We start from the raw sequence: 14679 nt of genomic DNA on the forward strand, positions 1-14679 counted from the left end.
TCTGCCGGGGCAGGCTGGGGCGGGACTTAGTAAGCGCGGGGTCCACCGGGTCGGGGTGACCGGTTGATGGCGCCCACATCGATGGAGTGTTGACGATGCCAGCTGCAGAAGAGGAAAAAGAAGGATGTTACGGTGCGTACGTCATGGTGATGTCCGCGGGAGCGAATGGCGCGAGAGACGGTTGCTACCGGCAACGCTGGCTGCAAGACTGAAGACTTGCCGCATGGCACGGCGTTCGGACATGGGAGACCGAATTGCATCAAGGCAGGGAGGCAAATTTGCATAGCCGGTGGCCGCGCCGCATTGAATTACCCCGACCGAAAGTCACGATGTAGGGGGCCTAGAAGAGCGAAAATTCGAGGTGTCCTCGAGGACGACCCCCCAAGGTGGGGGTCCAGCAGATGGGGACCCGGGGGGGGGGGGGGGGGGGGGGGGGGGGGGGGGGGGCGCTTGTCAAGTGACACTGTTAAGCCGCATCACGTAAGGAGAGAGAGGTTCGTTTCTCTGGACTCCTGGAGGGGCGGTGAATCGACCGTCGGATATAGCAGATAAATGAGAAAACACGGGGGACTGATACTGCTGTGATTTAGGATTTAAAGAAAAAAGGGAAAAGAAAAGAGGAAACAAGGCGATAGGGGATAGTGGGAGAGGAGGGAAGCTCTCCTCTCTCTCTAGTGACCAGCTCATCCATGTCTGAGACGTGGGAAAGCTGGGAAGGGAAATGGAGCGAAGTGGGCGCCTGTCGGCGATTTGGGACAAAATTGGGGGGGCTTTCTCTGTTGGTGGGACGGATGGCGGGTTGAATGAATAGCTTAGGTACCCTTAGGTAGGTAGGTGAGGTAGTTAATTACCTAGTTAGTAAAGCACATCTCGGGGGTGCAAGTATGTCGAGGTGTCCGTGGATGACATGGAAGTAAGCACAAGATAGTAAGATAGCAGGAATGATTGTATGGGAGGACGGGGTGGATGCCGCGGAGAAAGAAAGGAAATATTACGATGGGCTGCGGTGGACGCATTTTTCCTAATCCCGTTTCTTATTTTATTTTAGCTATTTACTCAAGGTGAGGGATTATAAGGGAAGGAGAAGCGATGAATGGGTGTAAGGCCGAAGACGGCTATCATCGTGAATTAGGTAAGCCCCTCTCTCTCTTTCTCTCTCTCTGGGTGTGTCGTGGCTGGCTGCCAGGTCCCAGTAGGTAGCGGGTGGGGGTGTGGACGGACCGGGCGGGAGTGGGAGTGGAGGGGCAACGATGACGGATAAACTTGGGCGAGCTTCTCTTCTCTTTCTCACTCGCTTTGTCTTAGGCAGGTAAGTAAGGTAGGTACTGTACTCTTACTCACCCACTCACGATTCACTCAAGTCATTTGGTGGTCCATTGCTCAACAGAGGCGGATCCAAGTCCCCAGCCCACTCACTCACTCCTCACTCCTCACTGCTCACTCACCTCAGTCAGCCAAAAGGTAAAGTATCGTCTTGCTTCTAAAGTACCGCCCTCCCCCACGTCATTCCCGTTCCGCGTCCTCCTCGACTCTCCTCCTCTTCCTTCTTCCATCTCTCTCATTGATACCCCCCTCCTCTTCAGCTTCAGCTTCACCTCACACACACAACACAGACTCACCGCATCTCACCCATCTCCTCCACACAGCTGTTCTTACTGAGACCCGAGCTCGTCCCAGGTTAGTGCTTCTCGGCCCCGCGTTCCAGCAATGTTTTTGTAGCCAGTGTGCCTGTGTACAGAGAGAGCTCAGAGTATTTCATTCGTACTTCCGTGCACCCTCCGTACCTATCTGCGCAATTGCCCCCCCCCAATTACCCCTCCACGCACCTCCCACCGAACACCTTGATTGGCTGCTTTCGGAGCTCTGCACGCCGCTTCCATCTCATCCCACCTTCTCCCACCACCATCATCACCACAACCACAACACCGCGAACATCTTCTTGCTTCTACTCTACCCCCTCCTTCTACTTTCGCTGCCATAGTCAGTCCACAATCACACAGACGCCGTATACATCTTTTGTACCCCCTCCCAACCCCCTGAACCCATCTTTTCTGTACGACCCTGCCTCTCGGCTACTTCAGACCCGAGAACATCATCACTATCGACACCATTACGATCTCCACCACCGCTTCCTGCAACCGCTCAGAAAGAATCGTTAAGCTGACCTCGACCTCTCCCTCCAAAGATTGCGATCTTCCCCCATCAACACAAGAGCCTAGCAACACCCCGACCCTCCTCCCCGACCGCCCAAGATGCCTCAAGCTTCCAGCCTCCCCGCCTGGGCCGAGCTCCAGGCTCACCGCGACAACGTCGGCAAGAACTTCGTCCTCAAGGAGGCCTTTGCCAACGACACGGACCGCTTCGCCAAGTTCTCCCGTACCTTCAAGAACGCCGCCTCGGGCACCGACATCCTCTTCGACTTCTCAAAGAACTTCCTGACCGATGAGACCCTCGACCTGCTCGTCAAGCTCGCCGAGCAGGCCGGCCTCGAGAAGAAGCGCGACGCCATGTTCGCCGGCGAAAAGATCAACTTCACCGAGCAGCGCGCCGTCTTCCACACCGCCCTCCGCAACGTCGGCGACTGGGAGATGAAGGTTGACGGTGTCGACGTCATGTCCAACAAGGGCGGCGTCCGCGACGTCCTTGAGCACATGAAGGAGTTCTCCGAGCAGGTCCGCTCCGGCGAGTGGAAGGGCTACACCGGCAAGAAGCTGACCACCATTGTCAACGTCGGCATCGGAGGTTCCGACCTGTAAGTCGTCGCCCCTGCACTCCTTGTCGCAACGCCTCGGACAATCAATCCCCTAACACCTCCCAGCGGCCCCGTCATGGTCACCGAGGCCCTCAAGCACTACGGTGCCAAGGACCAGACCCTGCACTTCGTCTCCAACATTGACGGCACCCACATGGCCGAGGCCCTCGCCAACTCGGACCCCGAGACCACCCTCTTCCTCATTGCCTCCAAGACCTTCACCACTGCCGAGACCACCACCAACGCCAACACGGCCAAGTCGTGGTTCCTCGAGAAGACGGACGGCAAGGGCGACATCGCCAAGCACTTCGTCGCCCTGTCCACCAACGAGGAGGAGGTCACAAAGTTCGGCATCGACGCCAAGAACATGTTCGGCTTCGAGAGCTGGGTCGGCGGCCGCTATTCCGTCTGGAGCGCCATCGGCCTCAGCGTCGCCATCTACGTCGGCTACGACAACTTCCACAAGTTCCTCGCCGGCGCCCACGAGATGGACAAGCACTTCCGCGAGACCCCGCTCAAGGAGAACATCCCCGTCCTCGGCGGTCTCCTCAGCGTCTGGTACTCGGACTTTTTCCAGGCTCAGACTCACCTCGTCGCTCCGTACGTCTTCCGCTCCTCCCCCAACCCAACTCCAGACAGCATGTGAGAGCTAACGAACCCGCGAAACAGCTTCGACCAGTACCTCCACCGCTTCCCCGCCTACCTGCAGCAGCTGTCCATGGAGTCCAACGGCAAGACCATCACCTCGGACGGAACCCCCGCGAAGTACACCACCGGTAAGTTAACCAAGCCGACCCGACCCGCTCACATGCGAACTTGACGACCAAAGTGGCGGCGAGACTAACACGACCCGACCTGCACAGGCCCCATCCTCTTCGGCGAGCCCTGCACCAACGCCCAGCACTCCTTCTTCCAGCTCGTCCACCAGGGCACCAAGCTCATCCCTGCCGACTTCATCCTTGCCGCCAAGAGCCACAACCCCATTGGCGACGGCGTCCACCAGAAGATGCTGGCCTCCAACTACTTTGCCCAGGCTGAGGCTCTGATGGTCGGCAAGACGGCCGAGCAGGTCCGCGCCGAGGGTGCCCCCGAGGAGCTCGTCCCCCACAAGATCTTCCTGGGCAACCGCCCTACCACCAGCATCCTGGTCGGCGGTCACATCGGCCCCGCCGAGCTTGGCGCCCTGATCGTCTACTACGAGCACCTTACCTTCACCGAGGCCGCCGTCTGGGACATCAACGCCTTCGACCAGTGGGGTGTCGAGCTGGGCAAGGTTCTTGCCAAGAAGATTCTCAAGTACGTTTCCCATGTCATCATCCTATTTTACCGCGCAACAAGCCATGTGCTGACTGATTTTGTAGGGAGCTCGATGAGGCCGGCAACGGCGAGGGCCACGACGTCTCCACTGGCGGCTTGATCGGTGCCTTCAAGAAGTACTCCAACTTGTAATGACTAATGTGCGCTGCGTTGTTCTTTTTGGTAGTTCAAAAATTGGAAAGAGAGGGTTAGGGTGTTACGACACACCCATATTGCAATGAAGCCAGCGGTCGAGATGAAATGAGAGACAATGGACCGTGCATGTCTGAGCTGTGATACCTTTGTAGATGATGATGCAATATCCTTTTGAAGTCACCGTGTGTCCTTGGACTCTCAAGAATGGCCTCCACCCTGTGTCCTTCTCAGATCAGGCTTTGTAGGGAGTGCCTCTCATGTGAAAGAACAACATGCCCATGCCACTTACACCTTTTTATACCCTCCCTCTGTGTGTAAAAGTAAAGACGACTCTTGTATTCCAACTGGCAGGTCATAGTAACTACTTAAGAAAGGGCAGAAGAGGACAAAGTAAGGCGGCTCTCTCTCTCTCTCTCTCTCTCTCTCTCTCTCTCTCTCTCTCTCTCTCTCTCTCTCTCTCTCTCTCTCTCTCCCTCTCTCCCTCTCTCTCCCTCTCTCTCCCCCTCTCTCCCTCTCTCTCTCTCTGTCTTTTTCCAGTGTACTGTCTGTTGCGCCTGACCTCAATGACTTGAAAGATCCCATGTCCTGCGCATCTGCCCCGTTCGCTTGCGTATTCCAAGGAGGAAACACGCGTCTGCGGGGACATGCTGATGGATGGATGGGGCTGTAAACTGACGTGGCCTAGGCTGCAGTCAAAGGTCCATGTAGTTGTTCTCCCTTACGCCGTCTTGCTGGAAATTCTGCCATGAGCACCGTGTCTGCTGTCCCAAGCCCAAGTGCCCAAGGGGAAATGTTGTTGAACTCTTGTTTTGGAAAAGCTCTCTCCTACGAAACAAGAGGTCCCGAAGCCCTTTGCAGCTGACAGCCGGTGGGAGGAGGCACTACAATGACTTGCTCTGGGTTACAGACGGGGACTCCTAGAACGCGTTCCTTTTCCTACTCTCCTCCTGCTGGGATGTCGCCATGCTTGCAATCCGTGTTGTCTAGCCCTAAAGCCTTGGGCTGTCGGGCTCTGTCATAGAGGGTCTCTTGCTAGAAAGGAGTTCCTCGAGGGTGTCTCGGGTGAAGCGCTTCTTCCCCCTCTCCCACCATCCACAGGCTCTGTTTTTCCATCTCACATTACCAGTTGGTTTGATGTAACTGTTTCTGGGGGGGTGCTGGCAGTAAGCTCGATTCAAGCTTTGGCTGCTAACTAGGCTTGGAGATGTTTTTGTCTTCCGCGGACCAAAAACTTCATGCTGCCTGTGTGCAGTGCAGTGGCCGATTTGTAGACTCCAAACCAGGCCGTCCTTTGCCGCCTTCTACTATCACGGCAAGATTACGCAAAATAACCCTGTCCCACGTTCGATTTGTTTCACAATACCTACATCGGGCGCCGGTCAAGCTCGCTCTAGAAGGGGGTTATCATGATAGAAGAGGCGGGCGGGCACTCTGTGCCTCCGGGCTGCAAATGGCTCACCACGCCTCACCCTCATCAACCAAGACCGCCAGCAAGTCCCTTCATAGTCTTCGTTGGCTCCAGCGTGTGTGTGCTCTCTGCAAAGTCTCAGCGGGATGCAGGCTTGATTAGTCAAACCCCGTCCTTGTCAAGCTCGAGGAAGAAACCAACAGCTTCAGCAGTCCAGGGTCGGGAAAGCAAAGCTTTGGCTCTCACAGACCACTCTGGCTTCATGCTTCGCCCAGCTCAACGAGTGGGGGGGTTCTCTCTTTTCGTTGCGCGGGAACTCGAAGGGGGGCGGGACAGAACTGCGAGCACAGCTGCAATCCCAGGGCCAAGGACAGGCAATTCCAGTGAAAACGTGAGCCAGAAAATGGCAGTGCCGTCCGTCCTTTCGTAGGCCGTGCCGTGCTTCAGGTGTCACGGGTCTTGATGAAACCAGACATCTGGGACTATCAATATCACGGCGAGCCGGAGGCGACGACAACGACGGTCTGGTGCAATGGCATGTCGAACCCAGAGAAAATGCACAGAAGTCCTGGGGAAAGAAGGGGGGGGGGGGACACTTAAAGAATTCTTCTTGTTGTTACAAGAATCGTTTGGAATAATCGCGAGTAGAGAGGAACGCGGGCGAAAGGTGGGCTTGAATGGCCACGAAACGCGGCTTGTCAGGAGCCTCAAGAATTTGTCTGCAGTCGGGCGTGCCCTCCAGAATTCTCGGCATGCCCACGGGACCGTCAGGGAATGACCCCAACACGGGCGTCCGGAGCCGGCTGGCGATGAGGAGTAACAAGCATCACACGATGGTGAAGCGAAGTGATCGATCGTCAAGAGTCTCTAACTGTGATACGCAGCCAAGGTGGTCCCTCCTGAGATTCAAGAGTCTCGAACCTCTCCTCCTCCACCTCGTCCAACGAGGTCCCCCTTGTAGGTCCTCCCCTCAGGCGATAGAGACCTGTCCTCCTCTCTTCTCCATCTAGTGTTGATCGGCGGTCTGTACGCGGTAGGCGGTACACAGGACTCTTCTGCTCGAGCTTTCTGTGATGGGTGCCCAAACGCTGGGGTTTCTCTAGTTCCGAGAAGATCCATGTTTGCTGCAGCAGAGCCGACCTGGCTCCACGTCCGAGGCTCCACGAATAGGGTGTCTCTCGAGCAGAAACGAGAACAAGAACCACCAACCTGCAAAAGCCCCATTAAAACACGCTTGTTCTCGCTCCACGAAAAGCGTCGACACATGCGTCCTTGCGGATCATCAACACCCCCTCCAAAGCCGTGCTCGAGCTCGTGCTCCGCTGTTTGGTCTGGGGGAGCACCGTTGGCCGTTCGTTCCTATAGGCGCCGTTGTGGAGATGAAGGTGGAGAGCGTGCTTCATTCGACTTCAGACGTAGTGGCCTTGTGGCTGCTGCCCAAATGGCAAAGGGGCGGTACGGAGGAGCGCATCCATCTCGGCGCATTGCTCTGACTAGTGTAGAGACTGACTTCGCTCAGTCGGCAAAAAGGACCGCGTTTGCCTTCTCTGGTGCCGTGGTACTTTGTTCAACCTGGTATTGATCGACAAGGACATACGCCCATTCATAACCCGCCACCAAACCGCCGTCTGTGGCCCACGCCGACGGAGACGAACCGTCAAGCGACAATGGCCAAAGAAGGAGGATGAGGAATCATCCCTCCGGATAAACTGCACCCACCTGCATCGACGTGAGCCGTACCGTGCCAAATCCCGAACTGCCAGTTAGTATCCGTCCGTCTCCTGGCCCTTGACCACCTCGACGCCGTGAGTCCCGCGGGTGCCGTGCCGCCAAGGGCGTCGTACTGTGCCGCCTAGCCGACCGCCGATGGCCGGCCGTCGCCTGTCCCGCCATGCGGGATTACGAAAGCCAAGTGGCGGCTCGGGGTTTCTTTGTCTAATTTTTCCCCTTCTTTTGTTTGGTTGAGAGAGAAAAGGAAGAAAGCGCGCAAGGCGCGGTTCAACCCTCACCTTGACACCAGCGGGGAAAAGGACCAGCCGCAAGGGACAATATCCAAAACGCTGAAGCTGCTTGATGGAGTGAGCGTCTGCATGCTAGGCAGACCATTCTCATCGAATCACGAGGTTTGTCGGACCCGGATGAACGATCTTTGTGACCTTGGGAACCCATATTCCAAATGCCACACAAGACCCGACCGAGGGCAGTTCGATTCAAAGGGACGTCGATTGCAGCTGAATGCGGCGCTGGACGAGGCAGCTGGATTGATCAAGTGAGAAATAAGAGCGATAACAGCCATTACTTCTTTGTGTGCATCGGAGAAAGTCGGCCCCACTCGTCAATAGCGACACGGCGCAGCCCGGACGAGGGTGTGCCCGTGCCCGTCCATTTTCATTCATGTGCATGTGGCCGACGAACCCTCTCCCTCCCCCCCCCCCCCCCAATAGAGAGAGCCAACATCCCAAGGATCGACCAAGCAGGTGCCGCCCATGGGGGTGGATAGGGGCTTTGATGTGGGAGGGAGAGAATCGCCGAGTCAGTTTCTGGCCACTTGGGTACTTGTATGTGGTGGTGGTAAGCAAACATAGTACGGGGTATACAGGTAGGCATGCATGGCCTTAAATCGGCGAAAAGGCGAGTGAGGCCGCCCAAGTTGGCCAACCGAGGGGAGGGGGAGGGAAGGGTGAACTGTGAGAGGTTTGCAGATCAATGGTTTCTCTGCCGCATAACTTCCCGTAGCCCCGAAGACGAGGCATTTCTGACACCGGGCCGTCCTCGCGAACCTTGCGAACCCAAGGTTGCTCTCTCGGAGCCAGAAAACCAGGCGCCGAGCGAAATAGCCGGATGCTCGTTCATGCCCGCAACCGTGTGAGCCTCGAACGGCACGACGACGGTAGATTTAATGAACAAACGCAAGTCTGCTGCGAAGTGGCAAACTGTAAGAACGCCCAGGTGAGACACAACGTCGTAGCCAGCCATGCAGGTGGGATAGCATGGGATCCAACACACTCATCCGCCTGCCTGATCTTTCATCACGAGTGGTGACAATAATCTGGAGGTAGGAAAGACGACCAGGTAGAGGCATGTGCCCAACCGCCGCTGGAACCACCCATCATGGCTTTGGCAGGCCAATCCGTGGGTCGCTTGGCTTCGACTGTTATCGACACCTCACGTGAAACCCGCCGTCCTCGTCCAGCCAGCACGACCTTCTGTTGATCCATCATCAACTTTGGGATCATCTGGGGTTACCCACTAGTGGGCTGTCAGCGACTCAAGCATTGCTATGACCACCGTTTATCTTGTGGGATAGACGCGGCAGCCGAGAGAAAGGCACATGCAAACGAAGTGACGGGAGCTTGGTTCGAGAGAGGCAGTCCCTCCTGAATATCCATCTCCGATGTGTCGAGGCCCGATGATCCATTTGGTGCTCATCTTTCCGAGGGTTTGGCAGCCGTAGGCCGTCGGCAATGGGCGAGGCAGCAAGTTGCATGCGTCGCCGCATGCTCGTGAAAACACGTCTGTGAAATGTCGTCAGGTCTGGGACCCTAACGACGTTGCTGGCTGGCCCCAAGTGTTGTACGCCGTCGAAACAAGAGACTCACGATGGTTGGAAAAAGCACCTTACTTGACTGCGAACAGAGTGCAATGACGTGCTCTCTGGCCGAACTTGATGTGACTAAACCTTCAGGTCCCCCCAATCTGCCGCAGTCGAACGACGTCGTGGAAATGACGGGTCCATTGAGTTTTCGGCATACTTTCAACTGGGCGGATCGTGAGCGTCAAGGCGCCAGCTGCAACGGGCAGGCTATACCAGGCAGGGCCGGCCTGGGAGAGAGGTTAAACCCACACCCTGAGGGCTCGTTATCGGAAGTACTCGCGACTCCGAAAAGGCTAAGAGGACCCTTGGTGCCTTGGGATTCCCTGTTGCAGAATGGCGGGCCATAGAGTCGACCAATCACACCGCACAATAGTCGCCTCAGATTAAAGGGTCCGCGGGGCTCGACAAGGCTTAAGGGAGGGTGGATGCATAGAAAAGGAGCGGCCATGACGTATGCCAAGATTTGAAGACGCGAGATGGATGAATAACATCGTATGCGCGGTGCTGAGTCCGCTCTGGTCCTGGTCCTGGTCCTGGTCCTGGTCCTGACTCTCTGGGCTCAAATCAGACCGCAGAGAAGTGCCTGCAGGGCCGAGCCAGGAAGTGGTTTTCTCACCCCTAGAGATGCATACAGGTACAATATGTAGAGAAACCCCCCTTGCGGCGGAGTCTGGAACGGGCGTCCATTGGTCAACTAGATACCTTTGTGTGAGTGAGTACCGATATCTTACTCTGTACAGTTACGTCCTGTTGAGTGGTGAGTGTGAAATGACTGGGATGCCGCCCTGTCTCCGCCTGATGAGCCACTGGCGTCTTCATGTGCGTGTGTTGCGGTGTTTGGGCCGGGACTGAGGCGCCCGAGGCGCCCAGCCAGGCTGTTGTCAAGAACAACAAGCGCTATTAGATGGCGGTGCCCCAGACCGCGACCATGCTGACTCCCGCTAGTTGCAATAATGTATGACGGACGAGTGGCTGGCCCGTCTCGAAGACGGTAGGGAAGTGCTAGCCTAGACAGTCGTGCCCCAATTCGCAGCTGGCATGGTACGCGATGACGGGATCGTGCCGCTCGTAGTCTGCAACGTGAGGGCTTGCATGTGTCATCTTGGAAGGCCGGCTCAACGAGGGGGAGCGGTGGGCTTGCCGTAGTCCTGTCTCGCCTGTGTTGACGGGCGGCTGGCTGGTGGGAGATTGGCACGGCGAAGGCATCGCGACGTCATTCCGTCCCTTCATATGCCACGAGGTGCAGTTGCAGTTGCAGATGCAGTGCAGAACAATGCAAATGCCCATGCAGCCCAACAAACGCAGAGCACGTCTTCAGATGAGTGAAAGTCCGAGCCGCAGGCTTCCGTGGCCCTTGCCGCGGCTGGTGAGACTATCTTGGTTGAGGCGGTAACCCCCAACTCTGATCGGCGCGGGGGAGCTGCCCGACATGGCAATGACGATGACGATCGACGGCCGATGTCATCGGAGACCATTGGACAGGGGGAGGCAGGGGGCAGGCGCACTCTGTGACAAGAATCAGAAACTTTATGACCCCTCGCGATGGTGGTGGTGCGTATTGGTGGTTGGTGGTTGGCGGTTGTTCGTTTGGTCTGTTGGCGAACGGCATTTTGACGCAACCTCAGCCTCCGGGTCGCGATGACGACGGTGTGCCTGTCGTCTGTGTCTGTGTTTGGCTTCATGGCTCCCATGTTTTCATCCCGACTCGCTGCTGCTGGGTTGATGGATGACCATGGGCGCCACGGAGGGGTGGCAGCCATCGTGCAGGCGGGCGTGTTCGGGGGCATAGACTCTGATGTCGCATCAAGCAGCTCAAGCCCGAGCCCGAGTCCGAGCGCACTAGCGGCCGGGCGGGAGCGAAGTATAGGCAGACAAGGCAGACAGGCAGGCAATGATGGCGGCCATGGTGTCCTTCATTTACGCCGTTGAAGTCAAAGAGGGTTCAGGTCCCAAGCCAGAAGTTTACTGGTAACGATGGCCATGTGCGATGTACACAGTGACGATGCTGGTGTCGTTGCTAGTGGGAGAAATCAAAACCAAACGCAAGCCACGGCATCTCACCCGCATGGACAAGCCTGACTCAGCTTGTCATGAAACTGATGCGGCTTGGTTCAGAGCCTCGGGCTGGTCAAACGTATCACCACAGCGCTGGGAATGGTGTGGTGGTGTGGTGGTGCCTTTGTGGCTGGTCCCGTCGGGAAGCCAAAAGTCTGTAACGATGACAGCCAAGTGTGTATCAAGTCGCGGGTACAACATCCAAGTCCTGGCTACTCGGCGAGGGGAAAGCTACAGTATGAGGTGCTGAGGCGTTGGGGTTGGCGTTGGGAGGGGGCCGTCTCGGCATCATGTCGTTGGTGCTGTCATGGAATGAAAGGGTGCTTGTCGGCTGACAGCAGGCAGGGTTGAATCTTAGGTGATACCATAGCGGGACATGGCAAAGGCTGAGATGTGATGCGATGTTAAGGGGTGCAACGGGTGGCAGTCGTGGCCGAAAATGCGGATTGCGGATGGATGGAATCCGTCAGTTGACCGGACGGCGGTGCATAGTCCGGTGGTGGCCCGGAGGAGGAGAGAAGAGGAAGCCAGTCGCTTTCGTTGGACGGACAGGAGGAGGAGCGGGGGAGATACGGGGCACACTTGCCGCAACCACGAGAGGAACCGCCGCAGACGGAAGGTTCGGGTGCGCCGTGCTTTCCTCGACAAAGACAAGACGGATAAAGCAAGCAGTCCGTTCCACAAGCGAGATGCACGTATCTGTATACGTGGGTAGGGAAAGAAGGGAGGAAGCTACAGTAAGTAGGAACCCAAATGGTTGGTCACGACACTGCATATAAGTGGAACATTGTGCGGGCCTAAGCAGGAGCGGGCAAACGGAAGGACACTGGATGGCAGGGACGGGGAAGGTACGGCGGCACGGCGATACGTGTACCTGTACTGATACTCTACAACTGAGTGGGCGGGTACTCTGTACGGAGTAAGGATACGGAGTACGGTAACGGGCAGAGGGGGGACAGGCGCCTTTGGAAGGAACATGGCGAAAGACCGTTCGAGGCGTTTCTTTCCCCGACTGACTGTCGATGATTCGTCGATCTGTGTTGTGTCCCGACCTCCACCCAGGAGAAAGGGTTCTCCATACGGACCCAATGTCGGCCGTCTTTGCCTCCCACATGAACTTGGGTACCTGGACGACACGACTTCTTCGTGGTTATGCCACCCAAACGGATGGCATGGAGGAGAAACGGACCCCCGAGGCCCGTTTTCTTTGGGGCGCATTGCATCTCACCCCCCCACCCCACTGAAGAAACACTTCGCTGGGTCTGGTGGAGGTACTTCCCGCCCTCCAGAGCCTGGAGAAGTACAAGTTCCAGCATCTTCCAGATGTCTTTCCTCCCAACCCGACCCAGAATAGGTGGCCACGGCCACCCAAAGAAAGACATCATCGTGAACTGTCATTTTGGGGTGACACACATCACATATCTGTGGCATCACCATTACCAACAACAGCGGTCCCATGAGCTCGGTTGAGCCCACCCGAGTCGCCGATGATTCAACCTTTTGTCGGTTGGGCTAACAAAGTAAACGGAAAATACAGGTATCCATCGACAGGAGGCAGGACGGAGCCAAGACGAGGGGCACGCTACAGCACCGACACAGAGTACAAGTAATTCGTACGGATACAGACCAATACAGCAATACATACACAGAAGCCCCCATATTATCCCGCAACTTCACAGCTGAGGGCACATGCAGCCGCCCAGCCACTCGACGGCGAATCAGGTCCAATCTCTTGCCAAATCGAGGCTCGCGTTCGGAAAACGAGGGCAGAATCTCACTTGGCTGTGTCTTGTCCAGTCTTGACTTGTCGACGGATAGGGAAGAGGGAGAGGCGGGGGCTTGCACCCTTCCTGCATGTGTTCGTCGGCAAACAGGGCCTCCCCAACCAGAGAAGACGAAAAGATAGGAGGGGAAAGACGCACCCAACGACGTCGTGTCGTGTCGTGTCGTGCCTCCGCTGACCGTCCCGCTTTCTGTTTGTCCTATTCCGAAACCTGCATAATCAACCTGGCGTCGACGAATCAACCAATTCTTTGTCGCGGGGTTTCTCAAAACTGAGAGGCAGCCCGCCCCGGCAATTTGCCCAGAGCAAAGCCCCCAGTTTCTTCAGTCCGGATGCAGTCACAGTGACATTCGACATGTCGTCTTCTTACCCCGTCACGTCCCGTGCAGCGCCGCCCGGTTATGACTGGTGCCGATGAATCGCAAGCCCAACCCAACCCACAGTCTGCGGTTCGCAATCCCAGTCTCCATCAGCCAGACTGCGGAGCGTCAGTCATCAGCGCAGAACTGCCAAAGTATCGCCGGCAACGCGGGCGTCCAGTCCATGTCGCCCCGAACCTCCGCTGCACTTGGCCCCCTTGGTCACCGTCGGCGTCAACGATAGCGAGCAAACCCTGGCTGGTCCTTTGGATGCGGCGACAACAGATACCAAAGTGGCGCCATCTAGGCGTCTCGACGAATCACCGCCCTGCATTTGCGGCCCGAGTCCCTGTCAGGGTGTCTGGACGAGCGGACAAGCCCAGAAACAGCCGCCGCCGTAATTAATCTCCCTCAAAAATTCGTGGCAATCCGTCCCGTTTCACGGCTTGGATGAGAATCCGACCTCTTGCGACAGGGGCGGCCAAGCAGGGCATGGCTGAGCAGAATGGAAGGCTGGAGGCGTACGCCGGCAAACCCACTGAGGAGGGACGGGGCCATGACCCATGGTCCACGGAATGCCCGTCGTTTGATTCGACTACGGATCCATTCATACTACTCGATCCTCACGATCGATAGACTGCGACCCTCATCTAAGTAACGTAACTAAACTAACTCTCTGACTGACGAGGGAGGGGAGTCGCCGGTTGATCGCCGCAGGTCGCATCGTATGCGTTCCAAGTTCAATTTACTTGTGTTGAATTGCAGGCCGACCCTTTCGTCGCTGTCTGTCAGGCACCTTGTCTACAGCCGACACAGCAGCACCAAGATAAGTACGTGTCGTGGCGCCTTGCCGGCGTTCCACGGCACCCCCGGCCCCCTTCGGCGGGCCGTCCGACCATTCATCGTGAGGCGGCGCAGTGACAGTCAGGAACAGGCCACGGAGGCACCAGTCCCCTGGCATGCAGTGGTGTTGCAGTGCGGCTTTATCGTCAACGGGTCGCTGATGCGCGATTACGATTTGCCCATCCGAGACGCCGCGATAAGGAAAGGAAAGAAATGCCTCTCTCTGCCTGTCGCCGGCTAACCCCTCGCTACTCAGGATGCACCCGGTAAAGGCCCGTAAGGAAAGGCTGAGTACGTTGACAGACGCCTCATTGCTTGCCGTTGCGCCAGCCGCGGCCGCCGCCACATGTTCCATATTGCACTTTTCTTTGCTGTTTGCTTAGAGCCTCGGCGGTTCCAGGCCGGACGGAACCGGTATGGCATTTCTCCAAG

The 14679-nt window shown here is 56.9% G+C and overlaps 2 protein-coding genes across 2 annotated transcripts; one reads left to right on the plus strand and one right to left on the minus strand.

Annotated features, from left to right (window-relative positions):
• Positions 1-1290: 1290 nt before the first annotated feature.
• On the plus strand, positions 1291-4305 carry CDEST_10606 (Putative phosphoglucose isomerase (PGI), phosphoglucose isomerase, SIS domain 1). The gene is made up of 6 exons (XM_062926762.1): positions 1291-1677; positions 2186-2752; positions 2819-3352; positions 3422-3528; positions 3616-4048; positions 4114-4305. Exons 2-6 carry the CDS (start codon positions 2253-2255, stop codon positions 4199-4201), a joined length of 1662 nt encoding a protein of 553 aa, XP_062782813.1. The 5' UTR covers positions 1291-1677; positions 2186-2252; the 3' UTR covers positions 4202-4305.
• A 1831-nt stretch (positions 4306-6136) lies between these two features.
• CDEST_10607 (uncharacterized protein) lies at positions 6137-8026 on the minus strand. Its single transcript, XM_062926763.1, has one exon. It carries the CDS (start codon positions 6876-6878, stop codon positions 6519-6521), a length of 360 nt encoding a protein of 119 aa, XP_062782814.1. The 5' UTR covers positions 6879-8026; the 3' UTR covers positions 6137-6518.
• Positions 8027-14679: the final 6653 nt, after the last annotated feature.

This window comes from Colletotrichum destructivum, chromosome 7, assembly GCF_034447905.1.
Source record: "Colletotrichum destructivum chromosome 7, complete sequence".
Classification (NCBI taxonomy): Eukaryota; Fungi; Ascomycota; class Sordariomycetes; order Glomerellales; family Glomerellaceae; genus Colletotrichum; species Colletotrichum destructivum.